Source organism: Microtus pennsylvanicus, chromosome 13, assembly GCF_037038515.1.
Source record: "Microtus pennsylvanicus isolate mMicPen1 chromosome 13, mMicPen1.hap1, whole genome shotgun sequence".
In the NCBI taxonomy this organism is placed as follows: Eukaryota; Metazoa; Chordata; class Mammalia; order Rodentia; family Cricetidae; genus Microtus; species Microtus pennsylvanicus.
Window position 1 is genome coordinate 56,369,889 of NC_134591.1, and position 24,492 is coordinate 56,394,380.

The 24,492-nt window shown below is 48.5% G+C and overlaps 1 protein-coding gene across 1 annotated transcript in view; it reads right to left on the reverse strand.

Moving 5' to 3' along the window:
- Window positions 1–998: 998 nt before the first annotated feature.
- LOC142833327 (uncharacterized) overlaps window positions 999–24,492 on the reverse strand; it is a 129,912-nt gene continuing 106,418 nt past the window's right edge. The window contains exons 5-7 of the mRNA XM_075944616.1: window positions 6,895–7,083; window positions 2,368–2,508; window positions 999–2,233 (exon numbers count right to left, since the gene is read on the reverse strand). Coding sequence (XP_075800731.1) covers window positions 7,038–7,083 — 46 coding nt within the window. The 3' untranslated portion in view covers window positions 999–2,233; window positions 2,368–2,508; window positions 6,895–7,037. The remainder of the gene's footprint in view (window positions 2,234–2,367; window positions 2,509–6,894; window positions 7,084–24,492) is intronic.

The following is a 24,492-nucleotide window of genomic DNA, read 5'->3' on the forward strand; positions in this document are numbered from 1 at the left end:
CTTGAAAACCTACTTGTAGAACGAATGGATACTATGAACAAGACATTAGGGGTGAAGTTTTACATTGCCTTTTGAGAGGAACAGGCCATTTGGCACCAATTATCTCAGAGTCACCTGTCCAAGTGCCGTAGCCTAGAGGGATGAAGCAAGACCAGCGTAAGCGACAGCCTTGTTTGAGCCAGAGTAGACATTGGCTGTCTGGGTTGAGGGTTAGCTTTGGCAGAATCTGTATGATCTTCAACAACCCTCTCGTCCCGACCACACTGGGCTCCAAGATATCTAAGTGAAGCAGATACGGACTTCACCAGAGTTGGAGCAAGGGTCTGTGTCTCAATCTGTACTTTAACGTCAGAGTAAAGGTAGAGGTTCCATTGACTGTACCTCAGCAGCTAATGTGTCCCTCAGCCATCTAGAGTTCTTTTCCTAAATGCACTATGATATCCTTTATATCAGTGTGGACACCGAGTCTCAAAGAAGTACCGGGGAGCTGGACATCTTTACCAAACAGTTGTGTGAAATGCAGATTTCGGTTATTGACTTGTTTCTCCTTCTCCATCCTGGCCACCGCTGTGATTAAGAATGGGGATCTTGGGATACTGTTTTCAGCATTTACCCAGAGGTTACTAAGATCTTGCAGCCCTAGCCAATCTCTGCCATGCACACGAGGCAGCCCACTGTAAGAACAGGTCACAGCCTGGTACTCAGAATGGGCTAGGCAGGAGATGCACACCCCCTGCAGGGTAAACAGCGGGCCTCAGTTCACACTGGGCTTTGACACAATGAGGAGAAGGGCAGCTGAGTTGGGTGGCAAAATTCACTATTCCTCCATCGGTAAGCATTGGCTGAAGCAACAGGCAAGACTTGGACCAGAGCTGTCTCGGCAAACAAGGCCGCGTCCTTGACCTCACCTGCCGTGTGTCTGGTCACACCACCCCTGAGACATTGGGCTAGTCCTTAGACGGGATAAAGAGACAGGACACTGCTCCATTCTTCTTGAATTTTTATTTGCACATGTCTCAGACAAGGAAATGAGCTTTTAAATACACTTCTAGCTTCATAGGAAAAGACGCATAATTCGACATCAATAGATTAATTAAGAAAAAGAAAACAACAAGCAGGCATCGGAAGCATCTGTGACAAACAGATTTACAGTCGCAAGCGAACATGTACAGGAACCAAGCATCCTGCATCTGTACACTTTCAAACACAAGTATTTACAAGATGCATTCTAGCAACTAGGATCTTTTTTTTTTTAAACAAACACTGTCTCAAGGTAATACAGGACTGGCTCTTGAGAGATACCTATTCAAATTTGACTCTCACTGGCTACTGATTTTAGAAAACACTGAGGGACACCCTCCATGGGTCAGGAGTCCCAGAAAATGTGGATTTGCTGGAGCATCACCAGGAAGAACAGTGTGATACTTCTAATCTCGCTTGTTCAAAGGGCACTTGTTAACTTGGTGCTTCAGCCAATGACCCAGGTACTCGAAATACTCACATCAACCCAGAAAGCATTTGTCAGGCTCCACCCCCAGAGCAGGCTAGGGAAGGCCTGTGGTCTCTGAGATACATCAGAGTGACATGTTAGTGTTTGCAGGACTCTTGGCCTAGTGGAGGGAAGGACCAGAGACACACTATGTGTGCCCGTGGCTGGAACTGGTAATGAGAGTGAGAATGTGAATTCATCCTGCCATGGGAGAGGGTGAAGGGATCCCCAGAAGGGTGAGTCGGAGCTGGGACCTCAGGAATGAGCAGGGACTGTGTAAAAAGTATGGGTAAAGGCATTCCTGGAAAGAGATGTGTATGTGTGAGGAACTATAGGTGCTAGAGAAGACTGTGGTGTCAGACTGGTGGCTGGCACATTTCTCTCTCTCTGTGTGTGTGTGTGTGTGTGTGTTTATGTGCGCACACATGCACACACACATGCTCCTGAATGCACAGATGTGTGTAGGAAGCTCGGGACAACTTTGAGTGTCACCCTCAAGAACACCGTCCGCCTCCTTTGAGACAGTGTCACGAACCCAGAACTCACTAATTTGGCTAGACTGACTGGTCAGCTAGTCCCAAGAAGCCCCCTCCCTGCCCGTCTCTCCAGCTCATGGCACCACGCCCAACTTGTGTGAGTCAACTCTGGAGCTTGAACTCTGGTCTTCATGCTTGCATGGGAGCATTTCGCTAACTAAGCCATCCCCTGGCCCCAGAGCCCTCGATGGCCTCTCTGCTCTCAGTACTAAAGGCAGAGAAACAGATAAATCAAGTTAAAATCCTCCCCAGACCCAAGCCCCCAAGAGCTGCTATTATACTTACAGGGAAAGGGAAATTTAAAGCTTGCCCACGATCCCTGTCTGTTATATCCCTACTCACCTCTAGGCCCCAGCCTCCTGCTGTTCCTGGAGTTGATAAGGTTCACTCTCACCCCAGGGCCTTTGCACTTCTTGCTCACCGGGTATGGGATGTTCTTCAGTCAGGCAGTCCTTGGATTAGCTTCACCACACACAAATCCTCCTGCAGATTTGCAAACCAAACCAAGGTATCCCCTGATTCCTTGTGTTTTACTGACATCAAGGCCTGTGTCACTCTCTAAAACCACCAGGTCTAGCCATTCAGTTGGAGTAACCTCTGTGAAGACAATAGGCAGGACAGCTGGGGTCACTGCTGTGTTCCCAGCACCCCAAAAGAGTGCCTAGGAGATGCCGAGTACTCAGAAAATATTTGTTGGATGAATCGACAAATGAATGAGTGAAAAAATGAATACAAGAATCAGAGACAAACCAGGAGACACCTTTGGGTGTCTGGAATGCTTGAGAAGCAAGGAAAACCGAAGAGGAGGCTGCTCTGCCTGCCAAGCCTGCCTGTGTGCAGGAAGACGGCAGGGAGGCACTGGGGGGCACTGGACTACATCTAAATGGCTCCAACTCATCATCCCATGCCAAACTGCTTTCTACGCCATGATACTGGCAGGAGGGGAAAAGAAGAGAAAATGTGGGTGTGGCTGATAGAAACCTTAGGGATTGGTGGGGCGCAGCAGCCTATAGCCCCTCTTCTCTTGTTCACCTTGGCATTAAAGGGAAGGACAAATTCAAGACTAAAGCCAGGATGAATTCAGGACAACCCAGATCAGGTTAAAATGCTCACACCCCAACCAGCTCTGCTCTGGCTTACCCAGAGGACATTTCCTATCAATTGTCTGATAAAGCTATACTCTGTCCTCAAAGGTCAGTTTGGAAATGTAGTCTTCTAGAAGCTTCTTCTGAGCCTCCTGCCAACTCTTGCCAAGCTGGCTTTACAGGTCGCCCCTCAGCCTCTATGCCAGTCACTCTTGACCCTCACTTCTGGAATCAGCCGAGTCAATCACTGTGTCCCCCTCCTTCGATCTGTTTCCGTAAAATAGGGAAAATGACATACACCTCGCAAGGATGCTATGAGGCTTCCTTGTGAGTCTACGCAGCTGGTGAGTGATGGATATTTAATAAATTATAGACAGGATGGTGATGAAGATTTAGAAAAACTTCTGAATCGCCCCCAAATGCCTGGCAGGTGGCTAGGTGGGCGCTGGTGAGGAAACAAAACAAGAAAACAAAACATGGAACTTGGAATCCAAAATCCTGGCTCTGACATGGCGGCTGTGATTGGAACAGGTGCCACACATCCTCGGCCTCCTCCCTCCTGCAGGACGGGATTCCTAAAACTGTCCTCAGAGGACCACGGGGATGGAGTGCCTTCAGCTGTCTTGGCAATGAAGAAAGAATGACTACATGTTAAACACGTGTCAAATGCGTCACTGTTAGATCGGACTTCAGATGATCCCAGCTCTGGGGCCAGTAGGGGAAAGTGGGGAGGATGAGACACAGCAACAGGGACAGCTCAGTTCATGTAGGTATGCAGGCATGCAGGCTCACCCTCAGCAGCATCCACCCAGGGCCTGCTCTGACCCATTCTGCGAGACAGACAAGTGAGCCATTGGCCCTGTCGATATTACTAATAGTTCATGCGCGTAGAGCGTTGACTGCCTGACCTGGACTTTAAGTTCCTCGCGCTTCCCAAAACCCAGGTAGAACTGACAGCTGTCTCCCACAGTGGCTGCCAAGATTCTGTGACTTAATGCGCGAGGAGTGTGAAGCAGAGGTTCTGGTGTCTAGCAAGCGGTCAATAAATGGGAGCCCTAATTCTATTTATTAGCTCGAGAGGTAACACCAGGCGTTTAGAGCCTTGAGTGTTTGATCCTGTTTAATCATTTAATCCAGGGTGACAAGCGCTAAGACACGACACGCGGAACCGCCTATAAACTTAAAGCCCTGCGTATGTGAGGGCTTTGCTGGTGTTTCACAGGGGCTGGCCGATGAGGACGGGGGAAGGCATGTAGCGGTCCTCAGGACACTGGATCATCCAGGAACACTTCTGGAAGGTGAGTCTTGGATCATTTCAGGAGTAGGGCAAGTGAGGCCAGCATCAGAGGGCAGGAGGAACCACCCTTTCTGCAAACCGGGTTTGCTACGGCGGCTGCAGAAGCCCTGACTCAAACAGGGCAATTTAAAAACATGTAAAAGGCATAAAGCAAGAGCAGCTGTGCACAGCTGCCGCCAAACGCTCCATCGCTGCCTTGCTGTGGACTCTAAATGACAATAAACCTTCCACCCCTTATAAATTAAGCAGACTTTCAAAAAAACCATATCTCCTCCTGCAACTTTTTATGGCTGTTTGGCAACTTTAATCATTTTGCAAAATGCAATTCCTGGCCATAAATTCTCTCCCAAGTACAGATTTAGGGAGATCTAGAGGACTGCGGCGGGTTGATAGGTAAGTTTTAATCTGACAAGGCCAAAAAGTCTATTAGATTTATAGGGAGGCAGCAGATACCCTGTAATTACACCAGGCTCGACCTCCCGGGAATCTCGAATGTGTGGGGGCAGGGGGGTGAGGAGAGAGAGTGGGAAGGAAGCAGCTGGGGCAGCTGCAAGGGCAGGTCAGAAGCCCCATGGTTCAGTTCCTTGGCCTGGCCTTTCCAGCCCAGGCCGTGGTCACTTCCTGCACAGGGCTCCCACTCCGGGTTCCAGGTCAATGAAGCCGGTAATTGATGCTCGCACACACGCATGCAGTATCCGCTGTGCCTGTGGCTAGAGCCTGTTATGAAGAGCCAAGCGCTCTGAAGGAGGTCACAGATCCCTGAGCAGGGTGCGGAGTGAATGAAAGGCACTGGGTTTCATTCAATTACACATTCAACAAGCAAGCGGCCCACTTTTGTGCCCTGTGTCACATGCTGTCCTCATACAGCGGGACAGAGCCGTAGACCATGTGGAGGTTGTGTATTGCACAAGGCATCCTAAGGGGCATGGGATACAGGCTCCAGGTCTGACCACTCCAGGCCAGAGAAGACCTGTTCGGTGTGCCCAGGGGCATGACACTGATGGCCCAATGCTACGGTGCTGATTGATGTCTCCGTAGCCCCAACTTTGGCTCATGTTGGATGTGGGGGGAGCTTGGTCTAATAGGAACCCCAGAAACAAACTGGCAGTCTGTGGGCCAGCACAGAGTTTGCAAATGTAACAAGTGTCTTCGTTGTTCCCTTACCTTCTTTTTTCCCTCTCCCCTTCCTTGCCCTTCCCTTCCTTTCCCTCCCCTCCCCTTCCTTCCCTTTTTCCTTCTTTCCTTCCTCTCCCCTCCCCTTCCATTTTCTTCCTTTTCCATGTGTTATTATTTTTCATTACCTCATATCCAGAGACTAAACTTACATTTTGCTTGGCTCTAGTCTGCGCTCCAGATCCTCGGGAGAGGGCTAAGGGTGGTAAAGCAGGAAGTACAGGTGGCATGGGACAGACGAAATAGCATCCACCCTACGAGCCCCTGGTCAAACAACGGGCAACACAACTGCCCAAGATGCCAGTGTCCTACTCCTGGAGACTGAGAATCTGCTACATCACTTGACCCACGGGGAATAAGGCTATGAGTAGAGTTAGTTACTAACCTGCTAACTTTAGAACATAGCACTTGTCCTGGGCTGCCTGTGTGGCCCAGTGTTACCATGTGTCTTGGCAAAAAGGAATTGGAAGAGAGAAGAGTGAAGTCGGAGTGATATCCCATGAGACAGGGGTGGCCAGTCATGGCTGGCTATAGAGATACAGGAAGGGGCCCAGAGCCAAGGACACTGGGCCAGCAGGAAATAGAGCCACCCCTTGATTGAGTCTAGCCCAGTGAAAGTTATCTCAGACTTCTGATCCTGATCGCAAGATGGTATGTGCCGAGGTTATCAAGCATCGCCATCCTTGATATTACCGCAGCCATAAAGAGCCAGCGATCCTGAAGCTGAGGCCTGAGACACCAACAGACAAGTGTTTCAGGTAGAGAACCACACCCAGTGTTATTCTCCGTGGTTCTCATTTTGCCAAGTGTGCTATAATTACGTGTATCCACATGAAAGTCATGTGACCATTCGGGGGACATGAGAGTATTCAGGGGGTATGAAGGTGCTCTCCCTGTGGGTACAGGGTACAGACAGACAAGGCTGCCAGAGGAAGCCAAATCCAAGCTGGGTTATTTAGCAGTGTTAGTGACCAGACCTGGACATGTCCTGAGTGTCTTTTGTGACTTGTCTTCACCAGCACCTCTGGGTGTTGGATCGCACGATGGCCATGACCCAGTCCACAGTGACCCTGCCTCCCCCTGGTCAGGGTGAGGGCTCTTTGAGCACCACACTCTTCCTTGGTACAGTGATGGTAGTCACTGCTCTTCCTGTATTGTTCTGTAGGTTAGATGAGAAAGGTCACAAAACACGGAGACAGCGAGCAGTTGCCACGATGGTGAGCACTTACTGCCATCACTGGTAGGTATAATGGTCACTCTAACACGCCCTAGTACTATCCCCTCCCATATTTGTGGGCAGAACCTGTCACTTACCTCTAATAAACCTGGAAAGGTGACAACATTCCTCCGTGCTTCCTGGTTACTCTACGCTGAATAAGCTGTTTTAGGTGCAGGCACTTGCTTGATGCAGTCAGCAGCCACACTGAAGTAAACCCCCAGGTCACTCTAAGGGTCACTCAGAGTTGAGGGTCTCCTCGACGGACAGTCAACAAGAGCGAGGTCCTGAAAGGAAACAAAAGGCAGCTGACTGCAGAGGATTCTTAAAACAGACACCTACCACTGTCATTATTTCTGCCATCACCTCCAACGTCACCACAGCCGCCACCACCACCATCACCACCATCACTACCACCACCCATCATCCGGGCCTCCTGATGGATGATCCCAGCTGACCCTTGATGGAGCTATGTGAGACCCTCAAAAAAGGACCCAGACAAGCCATCAGCCCACTAATGTGGTGAGAAACGTATTATTTAAAGCTTCCAAGTCTGAGGTCCCGTCTTGGAATTCACACAGAATAGACAATGAACCCATCCACTAGATGCTGTTTGCCATTTTACACGTGGAAACTGAGGGCTGAAAAAAGGCACTTCTAAAGTCACACAGCTAGTTACAGGCATAGTGAGAGCCCAACCCAAGACTCTCCCATTCTAAAACCCTTTCTTGTTACTGACCCCGTACCAAGAACAGTCAGCCAGACTTTTAGGTGCACGCTCTCCCTCTTGGTTCTCTTGTATCTTCTCAGCCTCCCCCACCCCCTTTCTCTCCTTCTGCTCCCTTCCCCACCTGCCCATGCTTCTGTCCTCAGGGCCTCCCCTCTTGATTCATTCCTGACCCCAAGTGAGAATCTACACAGCTTCGTTCCTCCTGGTCAGACCTAAGATGTCCAGGCTGCTCTCCCCTAATGCCACCAGAGAGACTGGGTTATCCCACAGGGCTAGACGCAAACTCTCAGGCAGACCATCACTCAGAGACAGTCGATCCATGACAGATGTCCCAAGCCACATCATCCCGAAGGCAGAACTAGCAGAAATGCCTCCCTGGGCTGCTCTAGCCTGTGAGCAATCCTCTGGCCCTGCCGGCCTTCCCCTGAAGGAAAGAGGGGTTTCTTTAGAGATGGAAGAGAATAAAATATAGATAAGCATTAGTCAAATGAAATTAATGCTTCCAATATTGTTTTAGGCTTGCTCATATGCATCAAGCGTTTATGAAGTTGCCGTTTATCACGTGAGAATATTGCAGTTATATATTAGCTGACTGTCTGGTGGCCACTGCAATGGCTCTCCCTGGACCCCAGGTCGCCCTTCACAGGCAAAGTCAGCCTTGGTGACATCCATCTCTTTCCTCTGCTGACACGTCCCCAGATACTGATAAAAGGCCTTGCCCCCAACAACATATGAATATTTAAATGACAGTTAATTATTCAGCATATAATGATATGATTAGCATCCGCTTTATTGCTGGCTGTGGGCCCAGCCAAGTCTTGCCCCACACTGAGGGGGGTGATGAAGAAATGCCAAAACGCAAGTGAAACCCAGGTCTGTGGCATCTGCCGGGCCCCGTTTGGTATTTGGGGGAAATGACCCTCAGGACAGCCCCAGATGCTCTGTGTCAAGCTGCATGTGGGGTCTAAGAAGGAAATCCAGCCAGCAGGGCCGATGCGTGCACACTGCTCAGGGTCTGCCAGGAGCTCGCTCACATTAACCCTGCCACGCACTCTGTGAAAGCACCACTGGATTCTGAGGCACTGTGAGGCCTCGTCCATCACAGCCTTCTCTCTCTTAGGAACAGGAAAATGAAATTTCAGGTGAATTGGCACAAGCAAGGTCACTCGGTGTGTGAAGGACCTGGGATTTGAACCCCACTCCTGAGAGCTTGCTCTACCAGCTACAAGCAAAGCCTGTGCACCAGACAGGAAGCACTGAGATGCTGGTGCCAGCGAAAGCCCTCAAGACAGTGAGGCTGAGCTTGGATGGAGATGAGATGGGAGTGGCTTCTGCAAGACAGCATTAGAGCTGGGCACTGGGGAATAAATAAATTTGGGGTGCTGAAGGGCTGGGCATCCAGACCAAGCAACCTCAAAGAAGCAAAAGGTATGGGGTGCAGAGGTGAGGTGAGGGGCACCTGAAGAGAATACATACATAAGTACTCTGGAGGAGAAGTGCTTATGGGAAGGTAGAAGGAGCCAGGATATAACTCGGTGGTAGCGTGGTCTTGCTGCCTGTAGGATGCTTGGTATACAGGTGATGAGGGCATCACCTTTAATCCCAGCACTTCTGACGTCCACATCCATTACTGTGCACCAGGACTGTGTCCAAGTTTATTATTTATTTATTTTTGAGTTATAACTATTAACTTTCCTTCCTCCCTCCCTTCCTTCCGTTCCCCCTCCCTTCCTTTCTTTTCTTTCTTCCTTTCTTTTTTCTTTTCTTTTTTTTTTCTTTTTTGAGACAGGCTACACTATGTAGCCCGGACTGGCCTGCCACACCTGATCCTTCTGCCTCAGCCTCCTGAAGGCTTAGATTACAACATGTGCTACCAGGCCTAGATTTTTGAACTTCCTGGATATGCAACTTGAAAACATGACATAGATTTAATAAGATCACCTACAATGTGCCAACCCTTTGAGGAGCTTCTTTGAAGAATATCATTTATTACGGTGTGTATGTGTCACATGTGGAGGCACATCTGTATAAAAGAGGGCTACTGATTTTGTTTAGTTAGCTTGTATCCTGTTACATTACTGAAGGTGTTCATGAGTTACAGGAGTTCCCTGGTAGAATTTCTGGGGTCACTTATGTATACTGTCATATCTTCTTTTGTTGTCTTATTGCTCTAGCTAGAACTTCAAAAACTATATTGAATAGATGTGGAGAGAGTGGGCAACTTGTCTTGTTCCTGATTTCAGTGGGATCTCTTTGAGTTTCTCTCCATTTAGTTTGATGTTGGCTGTTGGCTTGCTGTATATTGCCTTTATTATGTTTAGGTATATTCCTTGTATCCCTGCTCTCTCCAAGACTTTTATCATGAAGGGATGTTGTGTACTCACTCATAGGTGGCTTTTAGACATAAAGCAAAGAAAAACCAGCCACAGCCCACAACTCCAGAGAACCTAGACAACAAAGAGGACCCTAAGACTGACATACATGGATCTACATAGAAAGGAGAAACAGACAAGATCTCCTGAGTAAATTGAGAGTGTGGGGGGTCACGGTAGAGAGTAGAAGGAGAGAGGGGAGGAAGGAGGGAAGCAGAGAAAAATATATAGCTCAATAAAAACAATAAAAAAGAAGTATGAGCTATATTTTTATTGTAAGATATGATAAAAACAGAAGCAGTACAATAAAAACATAATAGATGCACAAAAAAGAACAAATGTAAAACATAAAAATGTATTACCTGATTAGACTCTAGTTCAAATGTGTGAACACACATGTTCCTATGTGTGAGGCTGCAGATGTGCACATATATGTTCATAAGCATGAGGTTGCACATGTGCACACACACCACACACACCCATATGTGTGAGGCTGCAGATACGTACATAGTGTTCATAAGTATGAGGCTGCAGATGTGCACATACGTGTTCATAAGTACGAGGTTGCACATGTGTGCAGATGCCTGTGGAGGCCACAAAAGGGCACCTATCCCCTGGGAGCTGCATTCCCAGGTGGCTGGCTGTGAGCTGCCTGACACAGCGCTGGGAGCTGAACTTAGGTCCTCTAAAAGGACAGAAAGCGCTCCTAAGCCAGAGCCATCTCTCCAGTCCCATCCACAAGGTTTTTTAGACAGGGTCTCTTACTGGCCTGGAGCTGAAGTAGGCTAAGCTGGCTGTCCAACAAGCTCCAGGGATCTGTCTGTCACCACCTCCCTATTCCTGGCATTACAAACTGTCTCCACCTCACCCACCTTTTATTAAGTAGGTACTGGGGATCGAACTCAGGCCCTCATGCTTTCGTGGCAAGTGCTGAGCCATGCCTCCAGCCCGGAGTTCAAATTATTTACTTTAAACAAAAGATATAAAAACCTTATTTTAGAACAATTGGGAAATGTGACTGAACTGAAAACTGATGTTTTAGAATGGCTGTTGATTTTCTCGTGTGCAACAGAGACTCTGTGACTGTAAAGGATGGCCTCCTTCTTGGGAGGAGCATTCGGAGATGGGAGTCATGGTATCCAAAGGCACTCAGAAACACTCTACCGGAAAGAGACTGCTGCAACAATGTGGCAAACAGTTTCCACAGACAAACTCTCCATACAGGCTTCATGGGCAACAATGACACTGTTCTTCCAGACTTGTCCATGGGTTTGAAAACTTCCAGAATTAAAAATCAGGGGTGAAGGAAGAAAGTGCAAGACCCAGACTGGAGGAAGCAGGCTCAGCCAACTGCAAGGACCCCGCCCAGCCAATGCAGCCCAGGCCACCCATGGCCAAGGGCTGAGTCACCATTGCAAGTGGTCCTTCCGGCAATGGCTGCAAACGGGAAAGGGCGGAGGGTCAGGGGCCCAGCTGTAGCCCCACTTCCCCCAAGACCCCCTCTTGAGAAGGTCAGCTCCCCAGACATCAAGAAGGGCCCTGTCCTTGGAGAAGGCTGGAGCCAGAAGCATTCTGTGGGGCTCACTAGGAGGTGACCATATGGACACTTGTCCCTTGGGACAAAAACACTCTTGTTTTTGCAGCATGAGCTTTAGGTCCCTGGTGCAAGAGTTTCCTTTGCGTCCTCTTCTACATGCTCCAAAGCATCAACCAGCTACTCCTGCCTGCAGGAAGATGAGAGAAGAACTGTCTGGACCATGTGTGCTCAAGGGCTCAGATCACAGGAACATCCAGGCTATGTGGGCAGAGCCAGGTTCCCAAGTGGAACAAGCTAAAAACTACGGACTTTAGTTCTGTTTCAGAGATTCCCCAATGACATTAATATCTCACTGGCTGAGAGGCCTAAGGTCAAGGAGACTCATTACAGACACTGGTCCAACTGCCTCGCACCCCAGACCCTCTTCCTTTCACAGCCTTCTCCACAGCTCCAGCATAGAACGAGAATGCCTTCAGGAAGTTCTGCGAAGAGCTATCTTTCAGTTTGCTAGGGTTTGAATCCAGGATGTCCCCCACAGGTTCATGTTTTAAATACTTGGTCCCTGGCTTGCAGGATTGTTTTTAGGGCATAGGAACCTTTCAGAAGGGGAAATCTGGTTGGTGGGAGTATGAATGTCATTAGAGTCAAGTCCCTGATGGTTATACCCACTCCTGGTTCCAGGCTAGCTGACTCTGCTTCCTGGTCTACCACCACACCAATACCAGCCACTTCACACTCCCACCACATGGGCAGAGCTGCCCACACCAGCCGCTTCACACTCCCACCACACGGGCAAAGCTGCCCTGACATGTCTTCCCCCCGAATCTCCAGAATCCCTGAGCCAACACGCAAGTCTTTCCTCCTGATGCTCTTTCCCTCAGGTATGTTTGTCTCAGCAACACAAAAGTCACCCTGGGCAGATGCAGTCCCGACAGTTAAGGGCTTCATCTGTCCCCAAGAGGAAGGCCCAGAAGCCAACCCCAGTCTCACTGTGCAGCATGTGTATTTATAACCATATATTTTTCTGTTTGAATGTATGCATATGTATCTGTAGATGTATTTATATAACGATACATATAGATGCTCTGCATGGCTACTTGAGTTAAAGTTAACCATAAAGGAAATTCTATGGCATTCTCTTCCCCTTAATCTCTTTATGATCACTATATACATAGGATACCATGTTTATTTTCTATATTCATTTAGGTGTGCACGCATGCATGAATGTATGTGTGTTCATGTGTACCACATGATATCAGAAGACACCTTGCAGGAGTTGGCTTTCTCTTTCCACCATATGAGTTTTAGGGACTGGACTCAGGCTTAGTGGCAAACACCCTTACCTACTGAGCCACCTCAATGATCCAGGAGGCCGTTCTTATGATCTGTACCCAGAACGACCAGAGCACATAGTAAGAGTCCTGACCAGAACAAGACCACAGCCATCGAGCATCCTGCCACAGGATGCTCCTGTGGCACCTGTCAGAGAGCATTTATGGAACTGCACAAGGACGTGTCCCCAGGACTGAGGCGCGACATTACAGAAGATCTCAGTGCACCTCAGCGTAAGCATGTGTGTGTGCATATGTATGCCAGCACCCCGAGCAGCTCTGTGTTCTGTGAAGGGGAGGGGACGGGAGCACCTCATTTTCCTGGGTTGGCAGTTTTGTGGTTCCCTGCCTCTGGGAGTCAGACACTCGCTACACGCTCCGGTGTTCCTTACAGCCGTTTTGCCTGCAGCGGTCACACAGTTGAAAACTGCGGGTCCGTGTGCCTGCTAGGAGAGTCTGCAAAGGCAAACAAGTAGGACTCATGGCCATTTTGCAATTCCTGCTCATTAGACATGTCTGGGGCCTTGCGAGTGAGCTCTGAGGATAAATAAGTATAAATATTATATTTGCCTCCAGGTTATCTTTAAAAATGTATTTCCTTCTCCTTCTACCTGTCTCCCAGCCCCCACCCGGAGCTGTCAGAGCCTCCCAAAAGCTCCAGGGTGTCAGAAATGCCACCCAGAGTGTCCAGAGTCCTTGGTGAGTGGCTTGCTTTTTCCTAAATTGTCTCCATGGCCCCGCTCATGGGTGGCCAGAGGCAGCAGGGTACCCTGCGATCCTCTTGGTGCCCCTGGAGCAAGAAGAAAAGGGATGACTGACGCCTGGTACTGAGTATCCAAGCTTCACAAACACTATAAAGAGGTGACGAGGAGCCTTGTCTTCACTAGCTGGGCCTGGATGACATGAACAGGACCACACAGGAACTGAGGGCATAGCAAAGGTCAAGATGTACTCCCACCTGGCATGGTGCCACTATGCGAAAAAGCCTGAGGTCCCATCCGGGCCATCTTCAGTGTAAGGACCACTTTGTTAAGAGAGCAAAACCAAGGCCAGGCTGTATCTCCATTGGTAGCATGTTTACTTAACATGCACAGAGCCCTGGGATTGGTCTCAGCAGCAACAAAATTGGGAGTGACTGTGCATACATAATCCCAGCACTCTAAAGGACACCCTAGGCTACAATAGTGAATTTAAGGCCAGCCTGGGCTATATGACTCTGTCTCAAAAGGAGAGGGAGATGGAGAGAGAGAGAGAGAGAGAGAGAGAGAGAGAGAGAGAGAGAGAGAGAGAGAGAGAGAGAGCGCCAGCCCTACTCATAAAAGTCAAGGAAAAGGAAAATAGGGTGTTGAGAAATACACGTCTTCCTCCATGCTCCGAGCTGCCTGAGAGCGAAACCGGGCAGCAGGTATTTTTAGGCAGCTGCATCTGCACTCTGGTGATTTCCCAGGCTGAGAGTCACTGAGGTGAGGTGGAAAAAATGGGGGGGGGCGGATGAGTTGTGGACCCAGCTCAAGCTTCAGAGGGGTAGTAAAGCCCAGAAATAGTACTGCTTCCTGTCTCTTCTATGAGAACTCACCCCCTTCTTCAGGTCCCCATAAGAGTCCACCCTTTCTGCCTACATCAGTAGTCCAGGAGAAAACATAGCTTGGAACGATGTCTTCTTCAGCCTGGGAAGGCTCCGTCCCGCTTCATGGGGCAGTATCTCCTCACTGGCACAGTTCCCAGCTAGTGTCTTCCAAATGTGCCCCATCTACCACTGCCATCTCAGACTTGGGAGACAGTGGGATGTGCTCATCGTCCAGCCAGAATAGCAGGCCATGGGTTACCCCCGTCACCGTGGGAGAGACTACCTTCCTTCCCCCCCACCCGTCTGGAACTCAGCAGCTAGTGTGGCTAGGGCAGGGGAGGTGGCACAGCAGCAGGATAAATGTCACCCTAAGTTGCATGACAATAACAGCTACCATTGTTTGCTACCCATAACCAGTTTAAACCAGTCTTAACAATACTGTTCTCAGTGTTTGGTTTATTGCAGGTCTGGATGATGACATAGAAGGAAGTCGGTAGGACACTTAAAAAAGAAACAGATAATGGGGTGAGATAACACGCCTTTCATCCTTGGCTCTCAGGAGACAGAGGCAGGCAGATCTCTGTGAGTTCGAGGACAGCTTGTTTTACATAGAGAGTTCTAGAACAACCAGGGCTACATAGTTAAAAAAAAAAAAAACCCTGTCTCAAAAAAAATAAATAAAATAAAAAAGGGAACTGACACAATGAGAAGATGAAAGATGATTGGTCACTCAAGCCTTAGATGTACCCACATGATTGGTCCAATCACTGGTACCTGCTGCAGTGCGGCCATTTTACCAAGAGGGACGGAGACATCACCCACCTTCTGAGGGCAGTAGGGTGAAATCTGGGAAGAATATTTCTCTCCCCCCCCCCAAATCCTCTCTCTCTCTCTCTCTCTCTCTCTCTCTCTCTCTCTCTCTTCTCAGCATGTGTGTGTATGTGTACATGTTATGTGTACATGTGTGTGGGAGGCCACAGGCAAACACTGGGTATCTTCCTCCATCACTCTCCATCTCATTTTCTGAAACAGGATCTGGACCTCAGATTCAGCTGGACTGACTGACTGGTCAGCAAGCCCCGGAGATCCTTCACTCCAGGGCCCCAGGGCTGGGGTTACAGACAGAGAGCACCAGAGCGGCTTTCACAGGAGCCTTGGTGGTGTAAATTTGGGTCCACATGCCCACATAGCAAGCCCTTTACCAATGAGTCACTGCCCCAGCCCAGAGAAGACACCTGCAGGCGGGGCGTTCCCAGCTTCTTCCTTCCTCTCCACAAGACATTTAAATGGACTTTTATCATCTCTACCTCTTTTAGTTTGAGGCTCTGTTTGATAACGGAGCATCCTTTATACTGCATCCCATCCTCTGCACCTCTCAATGTTCTCATCTGTAAAATGGGAGTCACTGAAAGATTGCTCTGAGGACTAAAGGAAAGAGAACTTGCCTTGCACAGGGCTAGCAACCAATATAATTAGAAATCACTCCTGTTTATCCGAACTCTCCACGTCCTGTCAACTGCCATTTCTCCCAATCACTTTAGCCCAGGCTTAGCAATGACCAAGAAGGAAAAGTTGCCAGGAGTCTGACAAAAAGAGCCAACACCACACAGAACAGCTAATCCCCCCTTCCAGCCTAAGATACAACCATGTGGTGGATCTAGATGGATCAGGTGGTCACCCTGGTTCAGTCACCTGTAAACAGGTGTGCAATCTAGCCAGGCCTGTGATTGCTTCTTCCAGTGAGGGCAGAAGTGGTTCTGTGACATCTTAAGCACCTCCTCTGAAAAAACTTGGTGATTTTTGCTTCCTTCTCCTCAGCCTCCTGCTCTGGGGACAATTCTACTTAGAAGCCAGGCGTATGCTACAGGAACCCAAGCCACCCGGGAAGGCCCTGGAAACAGTCCCAGGAGAGTTCCTTGCCCATAACATCATGCCCAATGAGCATCTGTTGCTGGCCACTGTCACCTGGTAGGTGACACCCAAGTAGGATATGCAGGCCAGCTGCAAGTTCACACAACACCAGCCTCAGCCATGATCTGACTACAACACCAGGAGAGACCCTGAGTGAGAATCCCCAGCCAAGTCCAGCTCACTCCAAAACCAGGAGCAAAAAGAAGAAACAGCTGGTCTGAGGCCTTCAACATAGGGTCGGTCTATGAGCAGTGAATAACCAAAGCACTGTTGATATTACCGTTATGCCTCTTTGTGGTCTCATCGCTCTGGCTTGTTATGACTGGAGGTGTGTCCCAAGGACAGCAAACACGCTGGAGCATCTGCGTTCCATTACTCTGGAATCCAGCCACACTCCTGCAGTTACATTGTAGCACTCTTGGGTCTCAGCCCATCTTGCTCATTTAGTCCCTGTGTTGAGAGAAAGAATAATCTGATTGAGAAAGTCACCTTGAACAAGAACAAAGGTCACATGGACCCAGGACTATATGGAGTTGGGGTTTGGGGGTTATTACCTAAGAAGGGATGTAGAGTCTTAAAACAAAATAGTAGGGGCTCCTGCAGGCACATCTTAATCTCGTGTCTTTTATGTTGGGCTGTCGGTTTGGTTTTCTTCATGGGTCACACAGTGCCAAACGGCCACGGGAGCTCCGTTCTAGCATCTCTGCGGCTGGTATGATAAAACAGCAGGGACAAAAAAAGCAGCACAGGGGAGAGGGGACCTATTTGTCCTAGAATTTCAGGTTATAGTCCATTACTGCAGAAAAACATCACAGCCACAGCCAAGAGCAGAGAGAATCCGTGTTTGCTCACTCTCTGGTTGCTTCTCAGCCTTCTGTTACATAGTCCAGGGCCCAGCTCATGACATGGTGCCCATACTGGGGTCTTCCCACCTCAGCTAACAATCAACAGTCCCCGACAGACATGCCCACACTCCAACCTGATCTAAGGAATTATTCATTCTGACTTTTTCCCCATGCCTTCCTAGGCTGTAGGAAGTTGACAGTTAAAACTAACCGTCACCAGCTCCAATACCCTCTGTTTTACGTATACTGAAAAATAACCAGATTGCTCCGAACATCCTGGGGTTCACCCTAATCTGTAACCAGGGGCAAGAGCTGCTTTAATCAGGCCGGCCTAAGTCATAGGTTTCTTGGGGAATCTAGAGCTTCCTTCAGAAGTGTAAATGAATATCATATGTGTGTGCAGAGAGTTCCTAGGGATATAAATACAGCTCTCCACCACACTCATCAAAAAGAGTAGGGAGTCCGGAAACTTCCAAAGGGAGAGGCCATGTTTTGGACAACAGACATTGCGCCCTAGTCAGCGAAGGACACAGCACCTGGGCGAAAACAAACAAGTTATCTCCTTAACCTCGGGCTTCCCCAGTCTCTCCGGGGAAGGATAAACTTCTCCAAGATGAATGGTCTGGCTTCTTCTACGTTTCCTCACACACCTGTGTCACACCAGATCACAGTGACCAGGCCAACGTCCCTACCTACAAGAGGTGGCTGCAGAAGAGGCGGCTACAGCCTTGACTACCTGGATACTTCTGCAGCACTAGTGATAGCCACAATAATCACATCTCGAGAGACTCACTCCAGCTCCTCAGGATGAGATGGGGAGAGGCTCATTCCCTTTACCATTTCTGCTTAGAACTGGTTGTCTCTACATCTAGAACATCTGTAGCTGGAGACTGATGGGAGGACCTCAGGATAGACATGCTTAGCAGCCCCACGGCTCACTGGCTGGCAGGAGGCAGCCATTTTGGTGGGGGTGGGGATCAGTGAACATCGCAAATTATAAACTCCATCTTGGCCTTACAGCCATTCATAGAGGCCGATGGTGCTGGCCCAGGGCCAGGAGAGTGAGAGGCTTATTTCTGTTCCATTATAGCTTGAGTCCATATGCAAACCAGAGGACTGTGTCTATAAATAAGATATTATAGTTAAATCAATATTGATTATTAGGAGTTAGTGTTATATTTAAAGCCATAAAACTGAATAAATATTATGGTAAAAGTGTCCTAAATCTCATGGGTAAATTCACTGTGTAAGGCAAAGAGACAGGCCTTGGATTGATGGCGTTGTGACCCTATGTCCCACTCACTTCAAAAAGCTATCAAGCAGATGGCTGTCCCTTGTAGGTGCGGGGAGGGGCAAAAGTGATTTGGGGACAGTGCCTATGTCCATCAGCCCACTGCTCAGTTATAGTCTTAACACACTAATTTAGGACCTGGTGAGGACAATCAATAGACCACAGTGCTCACCTAACATGTACTAGACCTTGGTTTCTAAATTTAAAAATAAGTAGACAGGTAGGCAAACAGACAGACAGATACTAGTTTACTCTGACAGTAATTTGTATTTGCCAAATTTATTTTTATTTTTTATTTTGTCTGTCTGTGTGTGCGGATGAGATGGGGGGGTCACACATGACACGGGGCACATGCTGAGGTCAGAGGACAACTCTGTGGAGCTGGTCCTCTCGTTCCCCCTTTTCGCGGGTTCTGGAGATTAAATGCAGCCCATCAGACTTGCTCCATGGGCACCTTTACCCTTTGGGCCATCTTGCTGCTACCCTGATTTATTTTCTTTTTTTAATTTTTAAAGTTAACTTTATGATTAAAAAAACTTGTAAATATAAAACATCAAAAAAATTCCAAATTTAGTCTTCTAAAGTAAACTTTTTTTCTCCTCGCTTGAAAATGCTGATATCTGCATCCATAGAAACTACAGAAAGATAGAGGCAAAAGAACAAGAAGCTAAAACTTACACAGAATCCTGCTCCTTGGAGGTAGGCAGTGTTCTTCAGCATTCAGTCACTGTAACCAGTACCTAAGATGACTGAATGACGTATGAAGAAGAGCGGTATATGTCGGCCTATGGTTTCGGTGGTCTCAGTTCGTGACTGGTTGGCCTTGTCACTTTTAGCCCCGCAATGAAGCAGTCTATGGGGGAGCAGAGCAATTGTGTGAAATGTGAGGCCGAGCAAACACTTCAACTAGAAGCTACAAACAAAAAGAGAGGATGTCGCTTGGGTCAACACCTCCTTCAATGACATGTGACTTAAAGGCTCCCTCAAGGATCCGCCATTAAGACTTCCCTCCATCTCCCAGCATCAAGCTAAAGAACAACTTTTTATTTCTTTTGAGACAGAGGTGTTCAGGTGGCCTCAGCTGTTTGAACTTGTTATGTAGCCAAGGATACCCTTGAACTTGATCCTCATGATCCCATGTTCCAAGTGCTGGGACCACAGATGTGTGCCACCATGCCTGGCTCTAAAAAACAACTTTGAGGGGCTTTGAGAAACATCTCAAACCCAACCTACAACAACCACTATCAGCATTTTGGTGGAAATCCTTCCAGATGTTTTTCTGTGGAAAGCGTGGACACGTGAATGTGATGTAATTCTCTAATCAGAGTTGAAGCAATCAGGTGGGCCTCCAATCTAAATAGATTAATTCTGCAAGGCATATAAATCTGCATTTGAGGGCTGGAGAGATGGCTCAGCAACTAAGAACACTTGTTGCTCTTCCAGAGGAGCCAGGTTCAAATCCCGGCACACACGGTGGCTCCCCATTGGCAATAACTCCAGTCTCAGGGGATTCAGTGCCCTCTTTTAACTTATTTTAACCAGGAGCATACATGGTCTATACACATACATGCAGGTAAAGCAATCACAAAATGATAAAATATTTTTTTCAAATTAGTAAAATAAAATATACTTGTGGTTTTCTGAATGAGAATGGCCCCCATAGGCTCATATATTTGAACGTTCGGTTCCTAGTTGATAAAACGGGTTTGGGGAACTATTAGGAGGTATGGCTTTATTGGAGGAGGTATATCACTGGGAGGTAGACTTTGAGGTTTTCAAAAGCCCACATCAGGCTCAGTCTCCCTCCTTCCCTCTCTCTGCCTCCAGCTTGAAGGTAAGATGTAAGTTCTCGGCTACTGCTCCAGAGCTATGCCTGCCTGCTGCCATGCTCCCTGCCATGATGATCATGGACTCACCCTCGCAAACTGTAAGCAAGTCTCCAACTAAACATTTTTTTTTCTATAAGTTGCCTTGGACATAGTGCCTCCTTACAATAATACAACAGCAACGAAGGTAACAGTACTCCATCGATTACTACTTTTTAAAAATTTATTTAGTTTTATTTTACTTGCATTGGTGTGAAGGTACCAGATCCCCTCGAACCGGTGTTACAGACAATTGTGAGCTGCCATGTGGGTGCTGGGAATTGAACCCAGGTCCTCTGGAAGAGCAGCTAGTGCTCTTTAACCACTGAGTCAACTCTCCGGCCCCCAGCAATTCCTTCTAAGCATATGTTTAGATTGTTTCAGGGCTAGACAGGGACAAAAAAAGTCCTACGATCTGCCATCTGCAAGCTGGAGACCCAGAAACATCTCCTCCCTGAAAGCTTCCCAGGTCCCTGAAGGCAACCAGCTGTCTTCCTCTCCCTCCCTCCCACAGTTCCCACAGCCCTCTGCTTGCCCTTAGAGCACCTATTTTACCCTTTCTGGTATTACCGCAAATAATCTGTGCACGGTGGGGATGCATGTTCACGCATGTGCGGTTGAACACGTGCGTAATGGCCAGAGGTCAACTTCAGGTGTCACTTCCGCAGAAGCTACCCACCTTGCTTTTCCACACAAGTTGTCTCACTAGCCTGAGGCTCACCAACTAGGCTGGACTGAGGGGCTAACGATAGCCAGGGATGAGCCTGTCTCCATCTCCCCAACACTGAGATTTTAAGAGTGAGCCAAAACATGCAGCTTTTCTCCCGGGGATTGAGGACCCAGACCCACTTCCGCACACTAGCATACCACGCATGCCCAGAATGCACCATCTCCCCAGACCTACAAGAAACTTTTAACATGACACAAAGCCGTGACTGTACCTCACAGGATAACTAAAGAGCATGGAGGATAAATGAAGAAAAAGTCATGCATACACAATGCGCTCAACCATCAGCTGGCTAACCCTTGCTACGAGTAACTGGATAGAACTCAGCATCTGGAGTGGACATGTGCAGGTGCCGGCATGTCTGTCATCTGCAGATGTGAGCACTGTGCTCCTGGCCAGGAGACATGGGCACTAAACTTGGATGTTTCCTTGTGCTCTTCATTAGCTGGTGCACCTGGCTATTGTTAGGTCGCGACTATTCCTGGGTCCCTCTGAGATTCTATATCGGGCATCCCAAACTGGCCACCCGCGGGCCAAATGCATCCAGCAGCTTTGTTTGGCCCAAGCTGGTATTTTTGTTTTAATTGACTTTAGTTGCCAACATGCAAAATTCAAGAGACGTCACATACAATTCCAGACTTCTGACTTCTCTTAAAAACTCAGAAGGTCTAGCAATATCAGGCTTAGCATCCTACAGTGTGTCAGCCATGGCTTGAGCTGCCACAGCTATTTTACACACACACACACATACATACAAGCATACATACCCTTCACGTCTGGTCCCTAAGGTATCTGCTCTCCCAAATGTCTGCTCACTAAATTTGATCACTGTGGGCAGCAGGTAGCTGAATGGGACACAGGAGAACAATAGCTAGAAGATTCTGGAAAACCACTCTCCTCCAGCCCTACCTGTGGAGGATTTGCTTTCTTCTGCAAAAGTGGAATTCTTTTCCCCTGTGGCCTTCAGAGGAATACATCCATCATTCCCATGAGCCTGAGCAGTAGGTCTGGGTAAAAAATCTTCAAAGCTTAAGTAAAAGCTGTGAGTCACAGCCCAGTACAATGGAACTAACTTGTCACTTACAGGGGAGAAAGTGAAGTCCAAAGATGTGAAATGAATGACCCAGGGTCACACAGCCTAACAGGCTGCCCATATGGAACTCATTTGATCAGACCATCTGACTGATCCCAAGTCCACTGCTTTTCCTGCCTAGAGACAACTGGAACTCAGTTAGGCAAAGGGTCCAGCCCGGAGGACATGGTGTAGTCTCTCGGCCTTGGAGACTTTGTAGGAGCACTTACTGACTGCCTATCACAGGGCAACAGGGATGGGGGCTTTGAGGGCAAAGGCTAGATAAGGCTAGGGAGGTGACTTGACCTCTCCTGGATTGCTCAGTTCACGATGGCACCCAGCCAGTGGCATATTCCAGGCCAGGCTGCCTCTAGGCCAGACCTCTCTGTGATAGACTGTCAGAACAGGAGCGGGGGGGGGGGGGGCTGAAGTTCTTGGCCAGGAGCCTCTCTTCTCCAGGAAGGAAGCACGGAGAGCGAGGAGGGACAGACTTTGGTCCCCACTCTCTGTGATCCCTCCCTAGCACCTGTCCTTTCCATCAACACACCAGCGGACTCTACCTCCCAGTAGGCCCTGCCCCTCCCTTTCTACCACCCTCATCCTAGCCACCAGATGCACTGGACTCCATGCCCCTGCCTCCACACACAAGCTCTGACCACCTGTTCCCCACACAGCAGCGACAGGAGCTTTCTAAGTCATACATCAGAATTCACGTCCCCCTCTGAACATGCCATGGTTGTTGTACTCATGAACTCGGTGCAGCGATGGCGGCCTGAGCAAGATGAGTCAACATTCCAACAGGCGTGATGGCAGACAGAGTCACTGGGTTGCCTGCATTTGTGCTGTTTTTTCTTTTAAATATTTTTAAGGAGGTGATATGAAGGCAGGAGGGTATAGACATGTTGGAGTTATGCAAGAGGAACAGGTAGAAATTGTGGAAGTGGATATAATCAAAACATATTGTTCATCTGGGCCTGGTGGCATATGCCTTTAATTCCGGCATTTGGAAGGCAGAGGCAGAGACAGGTGTATCTCTGCGAATTTGAGACCTGGTCTACATAGCAAGTTCCAGACCTTTGAGGGCTACGTAATGAGACCCTGTATACAATTGTCAAAGAAAATAACTTGACGTGCTCCCAAAGGCTTCTCTTCACCTTGCAATCAAACATAAAATGCTGCACCTCTGCTGGCCCTCACCTCTCGAAATGCCACCCCCATGCACACCGTGGGCCACTACAATGAACAGCCGCTTCACACTCCTTGAGCACGCTGCCCCATTCCCACAGTCAGCAATTGTTCCCTCTCCTAGAAGGTGAGGCCCCTTATTTTTGCCATGCAGGTCTCAGCTAAACATGTCCCCTCCTCAGAAGAGTCCCTGCTGACCCTCAGGAGCTCCCCTCTGGCCACTCACCCTCACGCTGTTCACCTTTAGTTTCTCCACAAGCCTCTCTGAAATGATCTTAATTAAATATTTGCCTTTTTGTTGATGGAGAATCCAAGCCTTTGAAAGCTGAGACACGGTCTGCCTTGCTCAATATTACTGTCCCCAGTGAGCAGCTCAGAGTAGTAACACACAATAAATAGTTGTCAAATTAATTAATTAATCAGTTATCCAAGCGAGAGATGATCAGAGCACATATGAAGGCATTTGCACTAAGAGCAGGGCGGAAATCTGAGAGATGGTGCAAGAACTGGGATCAACAGGCCAGCTACAGAGAGTAGGGGAAGAGCCGAAGGCCGGGGTCTGAACAGCTTGGTGGGCATCTGCGGGAAAAGGTCAATAATCAGCTGATGGTGCAAAACTGACACTGTTAATGAAGGAGCTAGTGGGTGATGCTCAGGAATATGGGCGTACGTGTATTTAGGAATTCAGGAAAACGTGGGAGCATAAACGGGACTGGGAACTGTGATAAGAGGAGGGGCTCGGATGGCTACCGAAACACCCCTGAATCTAACTGGACAGATATAACAGGCCCAGAAAGGGACCCTGTGAGAGTTACTTTTCTTGTTGTGACAAAGGCAATTAAAGCAAGCTCACAGCTTGAGGGGACACCATCCGCACACCTTCCTGGTAGGATGGCGAGGCGACAGAAGCATGAGTGGCTGGTCACACTGCGTCCACAGTCAGGAAGCTAAAAAAAGAAAGCCAATGCTCAACTCACCTTCTCCTTTTTTATCTAGTCCAGGACCCCACCCCATGAAATGGTGCCAACTCTATTCAGAATGGTCTTCCTTCCTCAGCTAACCCTCTCTGGAAACACTCACAGACACACCAAGAGGTGTTTCTTCTGAGTCATTCCTAATGCAACCACACTGGCCATGGTAACTAATCATCAGAGCAGCTAAGGGTCTGGAAAGATGGGGAGGGAGCAGACAGCATGTGGCTGAGGAGCAACATCTTTAGGGAGACAGGCAGCTCTGAGAACACTGCCCTTGCAGCTTGGAGCC